The 24039-nt window shown below is 39.4% G+C and overlaps 1 protein-coding gene across 2 annotated transcripts in view; it reads right to left on the minus strand.

Moving 5' to 3' along the window:
- Positions 1-1106: 1106 nt before the first annotated feature.
- PPP1R14C (protein phosphatase 1 regulatory inhibitor subunit 14C) overlaps positions 1107-24039 on the minus strand; it is a 51005-nt gene continuing 28072 nt past the window's right edge. Inside the window, exons 2-4 of one of the 2 annotated variants that reach the window (XM_050972256.1) lie at positions 13361-13444; positions 11972-12004; positions 1107-2427 (exon numbers count right to left, since the gene is read on the minus strand). In XM_050972256.1, the coding sequence (XP_050828213.1) occupies positions 2353-2427; positions 11972-12004; positions 13361-13444 (192 nt within the window). In that variant the 3' untranslated portion in view covers positions 1107-2352. The remainder of the gene's footprint in view (positions 2428-11971; positions 12005-13360; positions 13445-24039) is intronic. The other variant, XM_050972257.1, reaches the window with a different exon arrangement.

Here is a 24039-nt window from a genome sequence, read left to right on the forward strand (position 1 = left end):
TAGCTCCATTAAGTAAAAATTAGCAAGAATGAGACCCCACAAGTCCCCAGGAAAATCAGGCCAGCTGCAAACAAAAGCAATTTAGAGCTTGGTTTTGCTCACTGACACTTCTAAGACAGCAAAACCTGTGGTGCTGGAGGAAACTCTTCTCACAAGTGACTTAGCTCATCCAGGAGGCAACAAAACAGTAAGGACTGTCCCAGCCTTCACCATTTCTGGTGCACCACCAAACTTACTAGTTTTAGAAGGGGTACACTGCTACATCCCACAGCTACTTCAGTGCAAGATGAATAGGATAAAAGACACAAATATGTCATGAGTACAGTTGGGTGGGCAGCTTTTAGTCAAACAACATGAAAGAAAAAATATTTGTGGATAGTATTTTTTGCTGTAGGTAATGAGAGAACTGGTACAGTTGCCATTAACTGACATCTGATTTGGCACACCATTATTATAAAGGAAAAAAGGTGTTATTTGAAATTGTCAGTGAAGTCACAAAATGCATCTGTGAATGTGAAAATTACCAGAACCCTTATTGTTCAAACTGTGGCTTGTTTCAGACTCCATCTCAAAACTCTGAACATGAGAATTGCCACCAAGTCCAAACCAGAGATAAACTGCAACTTCAGCAATACAAGATTTAAAGTGCTGCAGGTGAGTCTTTTCTCAGAAGTGCTGAAATTTCTTGAGGATCCAAAAAGGTGCCTAAAGGAAGAAAGGTAGAGTGTCTCCTGAAAGATCTTCTTCTGCCACACCTTCACTAGGAAACTGAGAGCCACCCAGTGTAAGCCTTCCCCTGTCTTTGGTGGACAAAAAAAAAAAAAAAAAAAATCTGAATTTATCAGCATTTATCTGAAAGAATTTCCAAGCTTTTTTTTTCCCCACCCCTTTTTAAATTCCCTAGGGCACAGGGCAAGAAGGCCTCATCCGGAGGAGACTCAAATGTGCACCAGGTTACAGGAATGTAAGTGATACTGGGCAAGGGCTGAGTGATACTGGGTACATTAAAAGCCAGTTAGGGTCAATACTCACCACCTTACAGGCTTCTCTTTTTGACAAACAATTCCATTTACAAACCTACTCAGCAACAGTAGTCTTGTAAAGTGTACATGTAACAAGTCACAAGTTGTTCCATTTATTTGGGTAAATATCTGGTAAATAAAATCATCAGTAAACATTACAAAATTAAATACATTAAAAAAGCTTGCCAGTATACATAAAATTCACAAACATGTACTTCTTTTGAAAAATAAAATATGTTCAGAGCACCCTTGATATAAAATGCCTGACTAATGTCACCTACCAGTAAATGGTAGCTTATCAAACATTCTAGTTAGGACATTTTCCAGAAGGGAGCAGGGATCTCTGCTCTTGCTCTTACAAGTAAGAGAGCCCAAGTTAAGAAGTCTCCCACTTCTCAGGGCAGAGCCATAAACAAAGGCTGTATTACTCTTTGCCTACCTTTATAGGAGAGGAATCTGCATTTGATTAAGACCACATCATTAAATGCAGTACAGTACTTACAATTCATTTTGGTATCACTGCCTTTCCTCCAGCATGAACCAGCTTTTAAATTGGACATTTCTCTAGATATCACTCCAGGCCCATTTTCACTATAGGTTAGCACAGCTCCAAAACACCATGAGGTGGAGAGGAAGTGATCCTGGCAAAGCATCAAAGTCAATCAAATAACTTTTAAGTCTACAAATTAAGCCCTTAAAATTCCCAATTTTCATATGCTGCAGTCTAAACAAGGAGATATGATGAGATTCTTCACTGGGCTGCTTTAAGGGTATTTAGAAAAATGGCAGCATTCATTTTAGTAATCTAAATTGGTACCTTTTGGTAGCAAATTTGCAATAACCACCATTTAAATAATTTACTACAACAAACTTTTCCTTCCATCCATGTGAAACAGTATTCACAACCCACTTTAAAATTTATGTACAGACAAGCACAAGAAACTTGACATCCATGAGTTAAATGTACAACCAACTTAAGAAACGTTATCCAACTAGTTGCAAGGAGAAGTCTCCTAGCTCTGTAAATTTACAAGATCTTCTGGTTCACCACATAGGCTTGCTGCCCCTCATCTCTAACTCTTGGATTCTTCACTTGCTTCAGTAATCCTCAGGTGAAAGTTGAGCAGCATCCAAATTGTTGATATTTTGATAAAAAATAATTGACACTTAAAAAAGAACCCTTAAAACACACCAAAAAAATATCCTTGAGTCAAAACTTAATAAAATCAAAAAAGTTGTGGAGAAAGACAATTATTTTAATAAAGGTCTTGTATTCAAAGTCCCATTTCCCTTGCCATGTCTTTTACAGAGTGCTATTACTTTGAGTTATTTATATACTCTTCTTTTGAGGGGGACTGAGTTTCCTCATTCCTCTTATCCGAGTTAGCAGCTCTTTGATAAATTCCTAGGAAAAAAACAGAAAATATGAGTAATTTTAATGATCCCATAATACTATAATAAAGTTTTTTTTAAAAAAAAATGGAAATTATATATTTTTATTTAAGCTTCTACTGCTAAGCTGGAATTTCTCTGACCTGATAACCAGGAACATTATACACATCCTTCCCATCCAGCAGAAGTGTGAACAACGAGCTTTTCCTTGTGATTATGCTGGCTCAGTTATAACCCATCTTTCAGGCTTTTACTGCACACGGCCTTATACCAACTACTGAATGAAGCAAAACTTATGGCTGGATACAATGCAAACAGTGAGAGCAGACTTCCACAGCTTAAGCCTGCACAGAAATCAGCACTCTTGCCAAAAGAGGTGTTTCTCTTGCTACTCTCCATGCTGGAACTAGTATTTTGGTTGGCTGCATAGTGAGCCGTACAAGAAAGCTGATCTGGCTAAAAAACTCAGCTGTTTTTCCTCTTGCCTTGCTACTTCCAAGCTGGCTCAGCTCTCTGACCAGGCCCACCATTCAGCCCACACTAACGCTTGTGTCAGTCCAAGGCAAGGCAGGAACAAGGAGCCAGAGGGAGCACCACTGGTTTATCATGGGTTAAACTGGTTGCAGAACTAAGTGAATGACCCTACTTTGAAAACAAACAAACAAATGCCAAAACACTCCCAGAAAAAATCCCAAAAAACCCGGAACACAACAAACTAATTCATGGACCAGGCCTTTATTCACAGTGATATTTTCCCCAGTTTCAGCAGATTTCCTCCTTTTGAACTGTGTGATAACAGAAGCTTACAGATATGTGTCATTCTCTGAAATTCTTCTGGCATACAATTTCTTGCAGGTGCATTAAAAGCTAAATGACCTCCTTACTGTCACATTGGGAAAATAATGTTTAGCCACAGTACTGTGTATAAACCTACAAAAAGGTTCTTATGAAATCAGCTGGCTGTAAACATGGAATGTAATTATTCAGTTAGGTTGATGTGAAAAGCCAGGTTGGACAGGGCTTTGAACCTAGTTGATGGTGTCCCAGCCCTTGGCAGCCAAACTAGATGTTCTTTAAGGTACCTTCCAACCCCAACCATTCTGTGATTCTATGAAATAACTAAAAGCATGATTTCCTGGATGAATGCTTGAAGTTAAAAAAGCCAGTGAACAAAGTCACCACTTCAATGACAACACAGTACCTTTCAAAAATGGTCACACAAACACGTATTACAAGGTCTTACACTTTGTGTAAGGAAAGCCTGCATAAACATGTATTTTAAATTAAGAAATATGTCAGGTTTTTCTGGTGGCACCGTGGTCCCAACAAACCAATTTCCTTTCCTGACAGATTATGCATATCTATAGTGAGCTGCATCCACACTACCTGTGGCTGCAATGAACAGCAGCAAAGGCAGAGCAGCTACACAACAGTGGGGTCTCCACCCTGAACCAAGCAAAGGCCACTTCAGGAATACATCTATGCATATAAATATCATGCTTCCCATCTAGACAGACAGCCTAATCACATGATCAGAAAAATAGGTTTCTTAAGACCCCCAAATGCTCTCCCTCCATCCTCTTGAGGCTGTCTTACTTCATAAAAGCACAAGCCACTGCAACAATATCAACTTTAAACTTGTCACATTCCAGTACTTCTCCACTGAAAAATAGAAGGAGGAAGACATGCTTACTCTAAAAATTCACAGCTTTCAACAAACTTTGCATTAGTACTGTGTCAACATATCATCACTGGAAGGATCTGTTAGATAATGCAAAACTATATGGCATGGTGCTGCTTGAAACACGTAAACACACTTTAGGATTTTTTACTTATCAAATTTATATAAAGCCTTGCAGTACAACCATTAGAGAAATAAAGCAATCTTAGAAGATTTTTACTTGGGATTAGTGTCATTTGTATTGCATCTCAGCAAGTCTTTCCATTTAAATAAAACCAACAAACTATAGTTCCATCAGATTAAGGCAGCTTTGGAGAAGAATGGGCTGAAGTGCAGTTCTTCCCTTAGAAAAATTTTAAATTGTCTGTTCAAGCCACAAAATACTCTACAAGAAGACTGCATCTGGAAACTCTCCAGTAGCTTCACTGAAGTAAGAGCCTTATGGGAAAGGACATCTGCAGAGTGGACAGGAACACCTATGGCACTCTGCAGTCATTAGGGCTATCCCACCCTGCCATTCCTCTGCCCATTCTCCCACAGCTCAGTAGAGTCTGGAGCAAGGGACTCTATGAAATGTAGCCAAGGGTCAGTTGCTTTTTAATATGAAATTACAGCAAAAGAGAGGAATTCCTCCCCTTAACTTTGAAGAGCTATCACAAGCGCCATCTTTTGCAAAACAAAATATTTGCTTGAAGTTTTCAGGCAAGTTTAACACCACCAGAAATTTAATGCTGCCAAAATAAACCAAAGTGTAGGGTCATCCTCCAAAAGGAGATCTGAAGCAACTGCAACTATTCTTAAGGCAGAGAAGGCATTCATTTGAAGAAGTACATATAATAATTTTAAAGGTTTTATCCCTCATATCCCTCATGATTTTTTTTTCTACCTTGAAATAAGGGTCTGCAGTACCAAAGAGTAAAACCCAACAAGAGCATTTTGCATGTGGCAGACATTTTGCATAATGCAGTAGCGCTGTTGTACACTTCCATAGGCACCCAAACCACAGCATTGGTTCAGCACATTTCTGATTTAAGTATCACTTTGCATATGACACTCACATGGAGCTGGCTGACATCAACACAGTTGTGCTCTGGTGCCTTTCTTGCTTTGCTTTTCCTTCCCCATGAAGGAAAATCAGCATTCTAGAAAAGATGCACATTTTACCTCATGGAGGCAGGAAAGGAGACTTCACAGCATTTCAGTAAACCTTCACTTTACAACTAACCAACTCAGGTTTATGTCAGCAATACCCATTTTATTTTCTTAAGCCATTGCTCAAAAACTGCAGTGCTGCTCCTTGTGGCCATTTGAGTCAAGACCTAATATCCACATCTATCTCTACCTCGTACACAAAAATCATTTTACACAGAGCATTTTACTGAAATCCCCCCTAACAAGACATGCTGAAATTCAGCATCAGACATTTTAAAGCTGACCATGTACTAATCTATGTTAAAATCACTTCTGTAATACAGCTTGAATTATCTACCTATATATATTGATTTAATTCATGGAGTTAAAAAACAAGAATAAGTCAGCTAAGGACTCAAAAACTTATTGATTATTCCTTGAAGGGTTATAGCCAGGAATACACAGGCTACATGCACTTCTAATACAAGAAAAATCTCACACCAGCAATTTGTGCCGTGGTAAATAAAATGAAAAATAAAGTCTTTAGAAAGTGCAAAAATGCATGCACACTTAGTTAAAATTCTTTTTTACAGATTTTCTGCAAGGAGGCACCCTTATTACAAGTATTGAGAGTCTTTTTAATTTGTAATACTAAATCATTGTTTCTAGAAGACATCATTCTAATTCTAAAGGCAAATTTTAATGAGAGACAGACTAAATCTATAGTTCATTTGAACTCATCTATATTCAGCCTTAGGCAAAAAAATAAAGGCAAAAAACAGAGGTGAAATGATAATTCAGGAAAGGGGAGGAAATCACTTCACCTCTCTGCTTTGGTTGTGTGACTCATTGTTTTAATGAGGTCATTTGACAGACAATGAATTCCAGGCTTCCTATTCAAGTCTTCCAATTAATTCTGGAGACTAATTAGACTCTGCCTCTCCAGATTTCTCTTCCTCAAACAGTACCTATGTAGTAGGACTAGTTTTTAAACTAAAATTTAGAGTTTCTAGTCCTCCTGCTTCACTAGAGCATGAAATTAATCCAAAGTCAGCTTTCCTTAACAGCTTTACTTCCCTATAGCCCGGTCAAAACCCAAGACTTCCTTAACTGTTTGCCCAAGTCTATTTCTTGGAGATGGCTTTATTAGTTGGATGTAAAAACTAAAGTCAGCCTGGAGAGCAATCTCACAGCTACTTGAGAAAGGAACCTAAATAATAACCCATCTTACTGCCAAACACCTTCTCTTCCACACAGGCTCAACCCCCCATAAAGCCAATTGTACAGAGAAAAGGGAACTGCTTTGGAAGAACAGGGCCAGAAGGTGCCTTCTATTAGCAAGAACCAGTGCAGCATCTCTGTAGCCTCACTGAGCCCTCAACATGCCCTCTCCAGTGAGGCCACAGCACCATCAGTGTCCAGACTATGAAATTTTTGCAGCACTTTATCTTCTTGGTGAGCTGTGTATAAGGCACTAACTACATACCACAACGCTTAGCTACAGCTCAGACTTGCAGCCCAATGATTCTCCAATTCGGCAGCACGAAAACAAGCGCAGCTTATTCTTGTCAAATCACCACTTGCTCTTCCCTTCAGATATTGCTATGGGTATTTATCAGTTGTGTTTGTGATTACTTGCAGAAATGAAAACGTGCAACCTTAATTCCCTCCAAGGCTGTGTAGTACAATATAGGGCAGATCTCAGCAGGCACATAAAAAGCTTTAGTTCACTGAATTCAGTGGTCAAATGGATGAACAAGAAATCATGTTTTACTTGAAATGCATCTGCCTGCATTGCTTTTAAACAAGCATGTTTTCTAACCTTTTTTCTCTACAAATTCTCCTATTTCATTTCAAGTAATATGGACATAAAATACATTTGCTGTTACTTAATAATTTACCACCCATCACCTGCCCTGACTTGCCCGGATGTAAGGCAGCACACTACATTGAGGCTTTAGGACACACCTGCAGTGAATATTGCTTCTTGTGGGCATCCTACATATTGCTGCCTTGCAATAGAAAAAACAAACAGTAACATTAACTGGAAATAATTGATAACATATTAGGACCAAAATGAACATAAGGTACTTCAAAAGTTGTGGGGTTCTGTTTCAGAACCATTGAGCTTTCTATTCATGCCTGTATACTAAAAATATACAATATGTCAATAAGTACTCAAAACAGCTTTTATCTTCAAAAACCACAGTGCCTAGACAACTCTAAAAAGTTGCATCACAAGCCTGTCATTTGCTCCAACTAGGAATTAAACTTGGAGAAACATACAGTTAAGCAAATGCATCCCTACCTTTTTCAAAAATGTTAGAAGCTGCTGAAATAGTCCAACCACTGGGGCAATTGAGTAGTCACTAATCAAATTTCTGCCCAAGTTCTCCGGAAAATATCCACAACAATTCAACGTAGTTTGTTTGCAAACTATATTAAAAATTATTCCTAGAAGCTTCCAACTATGCAACTTTCTTTTATGATGCAATTTAATCTCCTTTTTCTCCCATTTTTCACTAAGTGAAGAATTGTACTAACAAAATAGATTTAATCCTGCTTGAATGGGAAAGATCTCCAGCTGATTCATCTTAAGCTTTGTATATTTCTATAAGAAAAGAAAGAAGTAAATAAACTGCAAATCTAATTTATTCCGTTCTTTTCAAACACTCATTATCTGCAGACCTTGTGTTGCTCAGCTGCATCTTTTGGAGCCAGTGAGCATAAAAATTGCCCACTCATTGGATTTCTCTCCCATAGCAATTTAAGAGTTTCCTTGTCATTTTTCCTGTCATCACTTTGACTGTCTCACTACTGGAAGCTCTAATTCACATCAGCCATAAATATTTCAGATTTTCTCCAATGCCCAGTCTAAATAAGTGGCCTTGCTGTTACCAATAGCAGAGATAACAGCAATACAGATTTAGTCAGCCTTCTTCAAAATATGTGTCTTGAAAAAAACTCATGGATTTCACAATCACAACTATCTTCCTATCCTAAATAAGAATGTATTGTGAAGTATCTAAAGATACTAAAGATCTATCATCAAGGTTGTAGATTATACTTAAATCTGTTATATTCACTGTGAATGTAAAGATTCTCCACCATCAGATGATGACAGAGAACACCAGACAGAGCTGAGACAGCAACTCAAAGGTCAGAGTGGGATTTTCCACAAGTGACATGTGGAACTGTATGAAGAACTGACTGGAACACAGATGATCCAGGAAGAGGATGCTGCTCCCTGCTCCGCTTCAATTACAAAAGTTCAAATCCAAAATTTGATTATGGTACTGATTTAGCAGATACTAAATCCTTTGAGTTTGTGTACATAATAATTCTTTACATAAAGGTCCCACATTAAGCATATTTCCATACAAATCAAAACAGCCATAACTGCTACCTAAGAAAAGCTTTTAATATTTTAAAGCACATTCAACAGTCTAGTGGTATTTCCATTAGAAGAAAGGTTTTGTAACAGTTCCTCATTAGTTACTGTCAGCTACTATCTTTGGCCAAATTGTTAAAGAAGTTGGGAACTCTTTCCATATTTTAAATGACCTGGATAACTCAGCTTCCTGATGAAAAGTCAATCCAGGATACATATAAACATTCCTCAGTCTTTCCTTAACCTTTAGTCTAAATGGAAGATACTGAGCAAAACTGTCTTAAGATATAAATTTGCAGATTTAGAGGGTTTTTTTCACAGCTGGGTTAAGCTTTGAGTTAAGCTTTTTGCCTGTACTATTTTTCTTTTTGTTCTGAATAGCAGGGACATCATATTACATAATTTTTCCCCCACTTAGGGATCACTACATTTTGCAAATTGTATAACTCTTGATAATAAAACTCCTAGTGCACTTGACAGACTGTATTTCATTGGTCAGGAGAAATTCCATTAGCTCATGTTCGTTCTCCACAAATCCTCTAAAAATCCTTTCACAAGCCAACTACCTCAATAGTTTTGAATGGTCTGCAAATATAAAAAGATTGCAGATTTTCTAAACAAGGTATGGATCCTTACATAGCAAATTTAAGCCAACTAAAAGGCTCTTTAGTCCACACATGGCAGGATAAAAATCACTGTTTTTAAGTAGCCTAAACTAGCAGTCATGCAGTATTACTGGGCTCACCATGCCATAGATGAAAAAAAAATTGCTATGGTAAAAGAGTCCTGGGACGTGACTCATTTTGGAAACTATCCTCACAGAATCACAGAATCAATTAAGTTGGAAAAGACTTCTGAGACTGAGTCCAAACTATGACCAAACACCACCTTGTCAACTAAACCATGGCACAAAGTACCTCTCCTTGAACAACTCCATGGTAGTGACTCCACCATCTCTTGGAAGCCCATTCCAATACTTACCAATCCTTTTGTGAAGAATTTCTTCCTAATGTCTAACCTAAACTCCCCTGGCACCCCTAGCAGAAGAGGCTATGTCCTCTTCTATCACTAGTTCCTGGGAGAAGAGCCAAACACCATCCTTCTACAACTTCCTTTCATCTGTATAGAGTGAGTGGATTGAGTACCCTCTCAACTTGGCTGTCTCTATAGATTGTCAAGGAAGATGAAAATTCTCACAGACAAGGGAGCTGCCTCCATCCCATCCACAAAGGACTGAAGACACAGGTCACCACCTCAGTACTAAAATCCGACCTTGACCCAGGTGACTTGAGGGCAGACAAGGATGTGTCCAGAATGTTGTTTCCTGAGAACTGCCACACCAACTTCATTTACCAGTACGGCACAAATCTTCCCTGTAGTTCTAGAACCAAGGTTTCCTGTGGAACACTCACTGCCATCTGTCATGTATCCTTATCAGTTTTCTGAAATTTGTCCTTGCATTGTGTCAAACTTCACAGCTAAAAAAAAATAATTCATATGGCATGTTTAAGGAAGAAGGAAGAAGAGTAATTATTGGATCTCTGCCTTCTTCCTCTGTCTTCAGAGATAAGAGGTCAGCACATGACTGACTGTTAAACCCTTGGCAACCTGTTTCTCCCACCTAGTCATGACTCCAGCTTTCTCTTACTAGCCTGTGACAAGGGCCACAGCAGGCTCCACATGCTGTATCCATCTTCACACTCATCTTAAGAAGAAGCACCAAGGTTCAATGGCACTTGCTTAGAGAAGGCTGAAGAAGGCTAACAGGGTCATTTGTAGTGTAGCATTACTGTCACCGACATGTTTTATGAAAAATCCTTTCCTTAGGATTTTTCCCCTCCTGAGAAACTGAGAGGCCTCAGGAACAAACTGTAAACAATTCTTATCTGCTGCTGTGGAATGCAACAGGAGGAATCTGTGATTGGCCTCATCAGGCTGTTTCCAATTACGGGCCAATCACAGTTCACCTGTCCGGCCGGTCTCGGTCTGAGAGAAGACCTTTGTTATTCATTCCTTTTCTATTCTTAGCTTAGCCTTGTAGTGAAATCCTTTCCTCTATTCTTTTAGTATAGTTTTAATATATTATCTATCATATAATAATAAATCAAGCTTCTGATACATGGAGTCAACTTTCTCGTCTCTTCCCTCATCCTGGAACCCCTGTGAACAAGACCACACATTACTACACTGAGACAGCTGAAGATGTGGCATTATGGCATCTCCGTAATGGAAGATGTGTTATCTGCTGTAAGGCAACCAAGATACAACACACAACAAACTGTACAGATGTTACCAGCTGAGTCTTTCTGGGTCAATTCCCCACTGTCAAAATGTTTGTACAAGCAACTAAAATAGCAATTTCAGAGAATCTTCCCAATCTACCACAGGAATCAATAAAAATGAAAAAAGCCTTGAAGAAAATATCTCACGGACTGTGAAGTGCCTATTCAACCACACCAGCAGTTCTTCCTGATAGTCTGACTATCCTTAAGTCCCACCAGTTTATGTGACTACAGCTGCAGATAGTACAGAAGAACCAACCTATTTGAAGCCTTATTTCAAAACCAAACACCTGGCTTCTAGTCATGCACAGGTGAAAGGTCTGTGACAAGAGAATCCTGTAAGCCAACAGGCTATCACCACCCTCTATTAAACACTGTGCAGCAGCCACTTCTGGGAAAGAACTGACTATGGAAACGGAACTAACTAAGCGACCCATCACCTAAACTTTTGATTTTTACAATGAGTCAAAGGGGTTTCTTTATAATATTTACTCTTCCTAGTAAGAACGCATTACTGTATGAAAAGCAGGCTATATTGGCACTGGACACATCAATAGATACACAAGCTGAAAGTTGAGTAACTCAATCCTGCTAGTACAGGTTATCCCACAATCTTGTTCAAGTCCATTCACACAAACAATTAGCCAAGCTGCATATCTGCATAAAAGTTCTCAGAATAAATTTTACTGTCCTAGATAAAATTAAATGATTTCACAGTGAAGAGCACAGTCCAACATGCAAATATTTTAGCCATCTGATGATAACTATATTTAGTTTTCTTGTAACATAACATCTTGCAGCTTTAAAAGTCAGTATAGCCAGAAGGACATTACAGCAAACAATACTGGTAGTTCAGCTGGAATGACCAGCAGTCTCTCCACAGCGTACAATTACATTCCTACTGTAGCTAAGTGACAATCACAAACGTTTTTAGGATATAAAGCTCCAAGTCTATCAGCTAGCCATTAATATTCATCTAATTACTTTATCATAAGAATAAAAATAAAATTACTTTAGCTTGAACATAACTACAGTTTCCACAGGTTAATAGCATTTTAAAAAAGTCTTTTACCTCTGTTGGTTTGTAGCAATCTACAAGAGTTTCCTAGAAGCAAAATATGAAAGTGTCAGTATCCATACAGAGTAATAGTAAACACAAACAAGTCATGGTATGAAACCTGGCAAGGGAGGGGAGAAAGAAAATAAGCAAGAACAGAAATCACTGAATGAAGATGTTATTGAAAACCCAAAGTTATACAAGTCACCTTTGCTCCCTGTGTGGATCAGAATGATTTGTACCAGGAGAGATATAATGGCTTCTTTCTCTAGGTGGGAAGTTACAAAACCCCTGTCTCCAAAGAAAACTGAGAAGCAGAGGAGAATCCAAGAACATTTCTCCCAGGAGCAGACATGTGAAAGGCAGCGTTCTGTGAGGACATGAGAGTCTTTGCAATGCAGAAATAGAGACGTTAGTTATTCCTAGCAGGGCATTCCTAGCAGGGGGCTGCTGCAGCTAGTTTAGGCAGAAGCAGCAAAGCTATTTATGAACGCTGAGCAAACAGCCTGGGGCCATGCCCCACGTCTCTGTGTCTGGCCAGCAGGCACTGAGAAAAGGGTGCTAACAGGCACTAAAATGAGATGGGCTGCATGGAAGCACCACATTAGTCACCTCCCGGGAGCAAGCTGAGGGCAAGCCACGACTCTAGAACACTTTTCCTTTTCCTAGTGCATCTGAAAATATTATAAATGGAAACATTTCCTATTGGTCTTATTTATTGATTTAGAGAGAGATTTATATTAAGGCAATTATATTTCTTTTCTTTTCCCCCTCATTCTTCTATTCATTAATTCCTACCTCACACAACATTCAAAAGTTTAGAGAGCTGGTTTAAACTGTTTAATTATGGTAGATGGCTTTTGAATTTCCTGACTAATTCCTGTTCCTGACCATCTTACCCTTTCTTTGAACTTTTTGATGGGTTCCAATTTCTTTCTGGTATAGAAAGAAATAATTGCCAGTAGCCTAAGCACAAGGGAAGATTTCTAGTCTGTATACGTATTTCTACTGCTGAAGTAAATCACAGAAACTATCTGGTCATCATAACTGACTCTCAGTCATATAGCTTTTTCCATGTGCTATTCTTCATTTTCCCATGTTTTCTATTCTTTATTTTATATACTTTTACAAATTAGAATGAGGCTAATTTGGCTTAGCATATCTCCCTCTATTACTGTGTTCTTTGAACTTTTATTTACTATTGTTATTACCTACCTTCTAAAAATTTTTTTATCTAAAAGGATTTTTATTAACTTTGAACAGTCTGGTAGACTATGCTAGACTGGATCTAGGAATCTCTCCATTCTGATTCTACACTTACAGTGGATTCAATCAAACACAAGATATAGACCCAGATGCATTACTTCAGCCACCTTCCAATTTAAAATTATAAAATAATATTACCTGTAATTTGAGAGCTCTCTCCTCTTCATTGGCTGCATCAAGAAGGTCATCAATGTCAATTTCTACCTCTGGCATTTCTTCTTCCTGAAATGCAAAAATATCCACTTAGTCCATAGAGCTATCTTTTAACTAACCCTAAAAGCAGCCTAGTGATAGCACACAAACCCATCTTCCTGGAGCCAGACAAGGAAATCAATAGGGGATGGTGGCTTGATTCCTTGCTCCCAAGGCCAGCATCAGGCCAAGCCCCAGTCTCACAGAAGGTGACAGTTCTTAAAAAATCCTTTGCTATCAGCCTAACTCATGGCCAGCAGTACAAGTCATGCTACTCTTACAGTACTGGGCAAGAGAATGAAGAAGAAAAAGTAGAAGGTAGAGTAAGTAGATAACAACTGCAGCAAGCCACAAAATAGTTTTTTGAAAGCATTTTTGATTGGGCTGCTTTTTGTGGTAACACTGTAGAAGATATCCCTTGCATAAAGTTGTCTTACAAGGATGACATACATGCTCCATCAGAAAAACTCAGATTTTTAGTACCTGCAGTGAAGCACAAAGTCTAAGGCATAGAGTATTTTAGAGAATTTTTCTTAAACCTCCTCCAGCCACACACTTCTCTCTTTGCATCACCAATACATCAGATGCCTTGTTCCCTGAGCCAGAGCAGCAGTCCATACATTTTGAAGAACCTCTGAGCTCTGTAATCTCAATGAAAATTAATTATCCACAGATATCACCAAGTATTGCATTTTCAGTTATGCAAAAAACATTCTGCTGGCCATTTTATACATTTTCTCATCAAAATTGTTATGCAGTTCCCTGCTGCACATAGAAAACTCTGGTCTCAGCCACTCTCTCACACCAAGTCCAGCCTTGACAGTGGCCTCAGTGCCATGGCACATAGCTCCTCTGTTGTCCCTCCTCCATCTAAGCCAACACTTGGGCACTGCAAGACTCTCCTCTCCCACAAGTGCACTGCCATCAACTGACTCGCTGATGTAGCATCACTTTAGCACCCACCTAATGAAAACAGGGACCTAAAGGTCTCCAAAGCAGAGGGTGGATTTAAGAGCTAGGATGAAGCAAAAAGATCACAGCAGCAGCTGCTGCCTTCTTGTATCTCACCAACACTTCTCCAGATCCTTTAAAGAAGCATTTTTACAAAAATGTGCTGGTTCTAGCAAGTTGCAGAAGTTTCAACAATAGTGAAATAATTTACCAACTCCAATAGCAACTGCCTCAGGTAATACCAAAATTATTCTTCTACTGGGTAAAAGAAAGTCTAAACATTACCAACAAAGATAAGTTAGTTCAAGTTAATCTAAGAGAAGTTAAGCACCAAAGTGGCAAACAAGTAGCTGTATTAAACTCCAGCTAAAATGTCAACTAATCAACTCCTTTTTGAGTGTGAGGAGGAATGAAAGAAGTTGGATGATTTAACCCCCCATTCCTCATCTCTGAAGGAAAGTGTGCAGGGACACCATAGGACAGTCATGCAGGCAGCTAGACCCAATTAACAAAAATACACAAGGCACACCCTTTGCCCAAGCAGCCTGGTCAGAAAGGAAGCATGGACATTTGCTGAGATGAAGTAAAGATACCAATTACTGTTACACAATCTGGCAATATGGGAGTTTCTAACCCAATGCAACAGATTCACGAGCAATTTAAGCAAGATGAAGAGAAGTCTTCCATAGGCTATATATTCAGTAAAAGCCATCAGAATTAGAAAGGATCAAGAATAATCCATAACAGTGGTACAGTTATTTAGTAGTTTATAATCCCAACTCTATACTAATTCGCATATCACACCAAGAACCAGAAATCCCCCACACAGGTAGTAAATCTCCTGAACATTTTATCTAAGCAGCTCAGCCTAAATACTGTTAAGACAGGGTGACTGGAGTTACTGCTAATATTGTAAACTTATCATAATACACATCCACTGAACTGTGTAAATAGCAATTGTGCATATGTTTGCATTCAGAAGCGCTGTTCAGCACATTGAGTATTTTGTCAGATACACACATTTTGAACTCTTATCCCTTGGAGCAGCATTCTAGCAAACTGAAATAATGCTGAAATGCAGCAGTGAGGGGAAATTGCCTAGAAGGTATATAATGCCTTTTTGTGATCACACTTCAAAGTTGAGTGCTCCTGAAAGGTTAGTTTTACTCTGAATGGTACCAGTCAAATAGAAGAAATCCTTGCTCCTTCCCTCTTCTTCAATAAACTTTCTCCTACATCTTCAAGGTTCACAGTGCCATCAATTCAGAGGGCAACTGTACCAGCAGTTCACTGAAATTTCAGTATAACAGGTACCACAGATCCTGTACATTACAAAAAGTGATAATACAAAATAAATTACAAATGTTTCTGAAACAAGGAACTATAATTGTATCTGACACAATGGCATTCAATTAAGCTACATTTTCTGTAAAATATCATGTGTATCTTCACTTCACAACAGACTTGAATTCTGATACCTAACACAGTGGGAGGGGGAATCCCAAAAAGGTAACGCTTGCTCTTATTTTTGGCTGAATGAACAAGCAATCAAAACACCTTTTCTCCATCTGAACTACTGTGCCTGCATGATCTGAAGAGTTTTATGTAAGGCATGAAAAACACGCCCTTAGGTCAGGAGCCTGACTACTCCATAACAGCTGAAATGACAGAGGGAGGAAAGACAAAGTCATGCCTTCTGTTTGACAGATTTTATTGGTGAGATTAGTCTGGTTGTTCCAATTACAATTCAGCAACTAGATCCAGATTGGGCTGGACCAAGCCTGAAAGGGTCTGTGCAGAGCCAAAGGATGGTATTTTAAGGGCCTTGTTACTGTCATGAGGCTGTGCAAAAAAAACCAAACACTGCCACCAGTTCTGTTCCAGTAAGAGGAAGACAAAGTGATGCAAATAGTAGATGGGGGGGCAAGGAACCACTAGCAGCATGCTGACAGGGAGCAGCCTCCAGAAAAGCTAAAATAGGTGTGTGGGGGTTCTGGGTGCAAATATCTATCAACTGAGACTCTTGGGGGAGAGGAGGATGGACACTCTCCTTTAAAGCACCCTCTGCAGTCTGCATGGACAATGTAGGCAGAACATGAGCTGATTTCTGCTTAATCATTCAAAAGTAGAAAATATCAAAGACAGCTTCTATTATATTAATAAAACTTAAATTCAACCTTGCATTGAAAGACAGCCCCATTACTCTTTAGACTGTATGAATTCTTTGCAGGCTACTGGCAAAAGACCTTGGGCACAGATGTGCATTAAGTAGTGAATAGCTGTAGCAGTTTAAGACATTATAAGCTCTCCAGCTGGCAGTGGTGAATGAAACAGAAACAAGTGAACGTCCATTAGTGAGACCAGAAAAAGGTCTTCAAAATCAGCTCCCACAGCAGCTTAAGCCAAAGGGCTGGATTTTGCAGGGGCATCTTGAAGAACACTTGCACACTCCAATCTGCTGACCCTGAAGAGAGCACCTCCAATACAGCAAAAGCAGGTCTGACATCATTCCAAGCATCTAATAATTAAACATTTACTGGAGGCTTTAAAGTTTAAAGGGCAATAGTTGCCCTATGGAAAACTTCCCACTATAAATCCAACTGGCAAATTAATCCATTATCCCCCACCCTCACTGTCATTCACTGTGCATCATCACATTTGCAGTGCTGGGAAATAATTAAATAGGTTTGTTTGATTTTTACTTTAGATTTTAAATCTGGGAAAGAAAGAAGTTAAACACAGCAAGAAAAGTTGAAGTCATCATTTAGTGAGCTAGGAAACAGCAGGAAAGGATAAGAGAAAAATGAAGGAAAAGGAAGAAAGATGACTTTACAATTCAGTCATATGAAAGTTTCAGATTGTGTGAATCAGGGATTTCTCTCGGAGTCCTGGAAGATTGCCAGTAAGTGATCAAAATCAAAGTAGAAAATAGGACCAGTTTTTCTGGAAATATCCATTTAATATATTAAAATATTTATTTATTTTAGAACAGGCATCTGCTGGGCATCTAATAAAGGCAGCTCTAAAACAGCTCATTTGCAGGCATGGATGGCTGCAAGACAGGGGTGCAAGTCTCATGATAAATAAAAAACCCCATAAATTATCAGGACTAGAAAACATTGGTTGCATATGCAACCTGGTGGGATTTTGAATGAATTGCATTTAGTCCAGGTAAATTAATATGACCAAATAATAATTCTTAGAAAACTCAAAAGAACAACTTATGTGCTTCTTATTTCAAAGCATTCCGGTTTTTTGGGGGACTTATGCATGAGGAGAAAAGTGGATAAAAGTCAAAACAAAAAAAAATAGTTTAAGTGATCAAAAATTATTAATCCAGAATTAAAGAAAGCTCTCTTTTGTTTAAAGCCAATGCTAGTTAAGTGCAGAGACAAAATACACAGCTAAAATAAAGCTATTTGGAAGACAAAAAGACTGCTCTGTCTATTGATTGGTATGAGGAAAAGAAGATTAGGAAAGGATGCTGAAGACAGCATTAAGGTACTCAAAAGTGCCAGGGTTCATGAAATTTGCAGTAAGAAGAAGAAAACTCAGATGTGAAACCCAATTACTAAATGACAGCATGTTTTCTCCAATTCTAAAATATTAAGAGCAGTAATGCCATGGGAGACATGATGATCTAACATTGAACATGAAAAGAAAAAGAAATCAGCTCTCTTTGTTTTGGTCCAGGAGAAGTAGTTCATGCAACAGTGAATATTAGTTTGCACTGCTGATAATCAGTGAACACATTTAGGATACTGTTCCCAGCATGATACAATCTTTAGCATGCAGTTACATATTATTTTCTCCTCCATCAGGCACTTATCTCATTAGCAACCAGTCACTGAATGTGAAATCTCAAAGGAACCACAGAGACAGAAGCCTCACACTCCTGAGCACATGCCATTCAGTCTTAGCTCCAGATAAGAGGTAGAAAAACCTGTGTTGTGCCCAATCTGTTCTAACCAGAGCAGCAGCCTCTTCTACCAACAGCAAGTCTATCTTCCTCTATCACTCATTTATTGAATAAAAGTGCAGACATTCACAGCAAAGTTACCGGATTTCTTCACTCATTTTGAGTCAATAATCCTATCTTTTATGAATAATCTCAATTTATCTGTGGCAGTATGGCTCTTTAACAGAAACCTTCTCTGTGCTGAGCCTGTCCTCAAGTCTGACATCACGTGGATCCAGTTAAATACACGACAAAGGAAAGACACAAAGTGCACCCCTGTCAACAGAATGGCTTATGCAAGCTGCCCAGTATCTCACTGGTGCACCAAATACATCTACATAACATGGTACGAAGGGCTGGATAAAAGTCAAGGCCAGATATGGTCCAGATCTGGACCAGATCTGACATACCCTCACCCAGGAGCTAGCAGCCCATAGCCTTGTGCACACACCACTAGAGGGAGGTAACAGTTTGCAAACACAAGGGCCCCTGGAGTTGCTAGTAAAGCACGGAAAGGTCTTCTGAGCCCTACACACAGTTCTTGGTCTGGAGAACAAGTCTAATTTTATTACAGAACACTTTGCCCTCTGCTCCTGTTCCTAAAAAATGTAGCCCTCAGCTTTTACTTTAACATCTCGCTTCCTGCAAAATCCTACCACCTCCGCTCCCATCTTTTCGGGTATTTGCTTCTACATCCATCGTTTGTACCCCTTCTCTGCAACTGAGGGCCAGAGTAAGGACTGCTGGAAGCAGAAAAAGGAGCAACTCAGCTCCCAGGCACCGTGATGAGGGCTCCCTGCCAAGACAAAACTACAAGAGCCCAGCCCCTTCTAATTACCCACAGAGCAAGCTTGTTCACATATGCCAATCTTTGAGCTTGTTGCCAAACTTTAACAAGTTCAGGCACATGACAAGCACAAGTGAGAGAGGAGAGGAGTTGCTTGATTAAACTGAGAACACTTTCATAAACTGGCCACAGGCATCTCCAACGCACAGCAAATCTGGTCTCACCAAAATTTCCAAGATTGCACATACCAGAGTTTCCACTTGGCTGAAAGTCCTCAAGCAATGTGGAAAACCACTTTTTTTCTTCCTGATTTTAATCTCAACATCAGAAATAACTGAAATCTTACCTAAAAAGCTTTTCAAGATATTCCAGCTGAGGCAGGCACATAGTGTGAACCTCCTTAGCTCAGATTATTCCAGTTTGGATGAGCTGAACATTTCAGGTGTGTTTGCCAGTTGTTAAATCAAGAGTAATGCCAAGAACAATGCTTACAGAGCTCCGCACGGAGAGCTACAAACCTTGCTGTGAAGCAGAAGGGCAGCTTACCTAGGAATTTGCAAAGTCTAGCAATATAGAGGATGAAACAAAGCTGCAGAAAAGGTGAGAAGATGGACAGACACTTAAACACACAGTGATGCTGTTTACACAGGCAGGCACTGCTGGACCACAGCTTGCTCAGCCAGTGTGCACAAAACTGTATGGTCCAAAAAACATAGCTGCATTAGGGCAGCTTTCAGACCAAGAGAACAAACCCTGTTGGCAGAGCATTTATATTCAAGTGCCATAGTTTATTAACACAGCAATTAGATTTCCAGACTAAAGTTTACCCACAACCACCTGGCTTGGAGAAGAAAGAAACTGCTTGTAAAAAGCCTTGTCTGCATCTGCCAATTTACCCTATGTTGGTTAGCAAACAAGTGGGAAAGAGCCACAAGCTTATATTAGGAAGTACACATAATATTACGAGGAAATCTCAACCAGGAAATCAGTTGGAAATTCAAGTCTGAACCCAGGGAACAAAGAGCAGTCTCAAGCTCCAAGATCTAAAGCATAACCTGACAGGATCCCAGATCCAGGCCAGTATGAAAGTTAGGTGTGTGATACTCCCAGCCAGAGACACACTATAAGAAAAAGCATAGGATTATATGTCAAAAGGATACCACCATACTCCTGCCTATCCCACAGCCGAGTCAGCCTTCCCTGAAAGAGCACTGTTAGGAATTTTTGGCCTCCTCCATAACCATCACCATCATCTCTTCCTGGCACACAGTTAAGAGACCAGTTTGAGCAGTATGTTCCTTACAGAAAAAAGAGGGACACAGTTTTGATGTAATCAGTCTACATAATGACAAATTTAGAGATTTTGAGTCAAACAACAGAGACATGCTCCCTCTGTGAGATATGACACCTGACATGACTTGTCAATCAATACTTTTGTAAGTTGCCTAGAAAGAGTAAGTCATGAGGGTCACAGATTTGTGGGGTTTGAGTTTGGGTGGTGGAAAGGAGGAAGGAATCCAGATCAGAATAATCTCAAGCAAGACAAACCCTATACAGGGATATCACCCTAAGCAAATTGGAACACTAATCCTGTATATTAATGTTACTTAACAATAGTCAAGAACAGCTCAAACTTCCTTACTTAGAAAAAATTTTAAATAAAAAACATGGTGTAAAACATTTGAAAATTTCTGGGAATCCCTTAAGTATAAAGGCATCTTAATGCCCATGTATATGCCAGCAGTTAGGTACAGCTGCAACTTCAGACTTCAAGTGAAAGTAAAAAATAAATTAACATGACAATGGATATACAGTACACACAAAACACATTCTAGTTGTGAACGTCATTAAAGCAATTAACAACTAATATTTTTAATATTCAGGGGAGGATCATCCACTCAAGCCAAGTTCTTCCATCTCATTACCCAAGTGGGCTCTTTTTCTTGCCTCAGTCACTGTAAACGATTGTTTGTCTCAAGCTGGCACTAGCATAGATCAGCCTCTCCTCTTGGCTCTCAAGTGACAGTAGAGCAGAGGAAACAGACAGATGCTATTCCAATTAAAAGCTCCATTCAATGAACCAGCCCCTCTAAAGCAGCAAATGCACCCCAAAGTTTTTACTGTAAAATCACATCCATCTACACAAAAATGGAAACAGCACAACCCTGGCACTCAGGTGATACAAAAGGACACAAGTCTCTTGTCCCCTTATTCCAGGTGGGATCCCTCTATCAGCAAGGAGGGATCAGGGCTTTGGGCAGAGATAAGAACATCAATCCCACAATACAATTCCTGTGAAAGCTCCCTTTATGGGCAAGTCTTTGTGAAAGAGGATGGGAAAGGACATCCACATCCAAAGCACAAGTCTCCCCACCCAGCCTCCCTGAATATCTTCACCCTCTGCCAGAACACAAGCCTTCCTGCATTGACATTCAACACAGTCAGCTGCTGCCTTTGCAGATGCCACTGCAGTTTTGCCTTTCCTTCAATTAGAAGGTTAGAGGGCACAAAAATGATGGCAACACACTATGATTCCCCCCAAACTCCTTAGAGTTACAGGCACTAAATTTTAGTCAGCTGTTAGGTCCTAAATGATAACATGGTTAGCACAACATTTTAAACTGTATATGGAGTGAGGGGAAAAATAAGACAGCCAACTGTGTAAAAAAAGTCAGCTGAAGGAGGAGAAAGAGGAAGTTAAGCTAAAGCACAGTGAGACAGGTACAAGCATTGCCAAAACCTCTACTGAAATTACTCAGAGAAGGGAAAGCAGGGCCAGTTTCTGAGAACAGCTCAATATATAGAAGCTATGCAACTCTGGCTTTTCCAAATTAGAACAATGGAAAATCTGGACCACGCCCCTGCTACTGTGTTCCACTGCATCACAGACAGATGCTACCCATCACACCTCAACTGCCTCAGTGCCACACAATTATGGCAACACAAAGCTTCAAATAAAACATGGTACTACTTCCCAAACAACAATAGAGCAAGTAGTTGAAAAAACACTGATAAGTGGAGCTTTATAATATTAGCAACTTGCAACAGATCAGAACAGAAGCATCATAATTTCTGGAAGCTGTTTCAATGTAGATTCAGGCCTACCTACACTCAGAACTGGGGGCAGTGGGATTTTCAAACAGAGATCAAGGGCTCTCTTTAATCAGTATGGGTGAACTAGACATTAAAATTCACTTTACATTTCTGCACCAATGTGACCACCACTGTCAGAATTGCCTTTGTGTTTATACAGACCATACGAAAATGGTGACATGGTGACCTCAGTCAAATACTCTAGAGTGCCTCTGCAGAAGAAGAAATCTTGGTTCCTCTCTTTCCACTTCTCTCCAATCTGCTTGCTAGCAGGGCCACAAAGCTGCTATTGAAAGAATAATGTGTAAGGAGAAAAACTAAGTTTTATTGCACTTTGAACTCTGCCAACTCAGCCGAGGCCACACTTGCCTAGCAGACACACTGCCTACTGTTGGTCACCAGCACACTCATCAAGTTTTCTTGCTGGAAGGAAGGCTTTCTGTGCCCTTTCAGAAGACCATGCCTCTTTATTTAGATGCCTGGGCTGCCTGCCACATTTCACTGGCTGCATTCTCCCATCAGCAGCAGGGAGGTAACTCATACAGTGTTGGATGCAGCCTGCAACTCCATGAACAGCACTGGCAGCTTGTGCAGGTGCCTTGGCCAAGAAAGATAAATAACAGATCCTTTTACTTTAAATAACAGATCCTTTTACTTTTCTTTTCCCTGCTTCTGCTCAAGATCTTTTCTCTCTCAGTCTTTTTTAAATTTATTTATTCATTATTATATGGAAGATAAGGAAGTAATTTTCAAAGAATCAATAGGAGCAATTTTTTCTCTAATTAACTGCTAAATGGAATTTTGTAAAGGTAAAACAAATGCAGGCACACACTACCATCCTGTGTTTTACCAAGTTTCAAAAGAGCCTATTATGTCTGTGACTGAAAATACTTATCCTGGGCCCTGGACTTGCTATTTTTAGTTTGGTATTTATCTGTTGCTTGAATGAGTGACTGAAACACTAGTCAGGGGTCACACACTTGCAGTGCCGACTCTGGTCTGTCCATACACAGTAGTTCTTGTATGAGCAGCTGTTTAGGAAGCACTTGCTCAGAGCCCCTGCCATAAAGCATCCAACACAGAGTAACCAAAATTGGCTCTGACTTGGAATGGAATGGCTTATAGGGATCCCTAGCTGGCCAAAAAAACACAGTTTGGCAAGAGCTGTTTGGTTCATGGCCCCGTCATTCATTTAAATACTTCCATCAGTTTATTTAGGAAATGGAAGTTGAGAATCAGATACAACTTATTTACTCATCTTTTATCATCTTTTATGTGACAACTTCAGCAAAAATTGTGACAGCCCTTAAAAATCACATGGTTTTGACTGTGACACTGATGCAACTGCCCAGTACAACAGAAACATGGCCACTTCTCTTTAACATGCAGAACACCTCTTTGTGCTTTCCTCTCCTGGTTGGGAAATTCTTGCCTAATCTCCAAGGAAGAGTCATCATGATGCCAATGCAGATGCTTCTATTAAGTTAGAAAAAGCCAGCTTTGGCCAACATTTCTCATGCAGACAAAATAGGCCAAGCCAGTAAAAAACATACAATGAAAGCTCCATTTCATTACCACTTCACAATTTAATAAATGTCTCATTTGAAAATTTTGTATCACTGGAAGATAGAGAAAACAAGTAAGTGCTGGAAGGTGAAGCTGAACATGTAAGTTCAGACTATATTCTATGCCATTGTAATGTTGTATTAATTCCTTTCAAAATAGGGATTTTCAATGGAATCATTCAGATCTCTTTCTTGCATTGAAGTGTTATCTTCCCAGCTGGTTCGTTAACTGGGATTTCCATCATGCAGAACCACCCTTCCTTCACACATT

This window comes from Serinus canaria, chromosome 3 (genome assembly GCF_022539315.1).
Source record: "Serinus canaria isolate serCan28SL12 chromosome 3, serCan2020, whole genome shotgun sequence".
NCBI lineage: Eukaryota > Metazoa > Chordata > Aves > Passeriformes > Fringillidae > Serinus > Serinus canaria.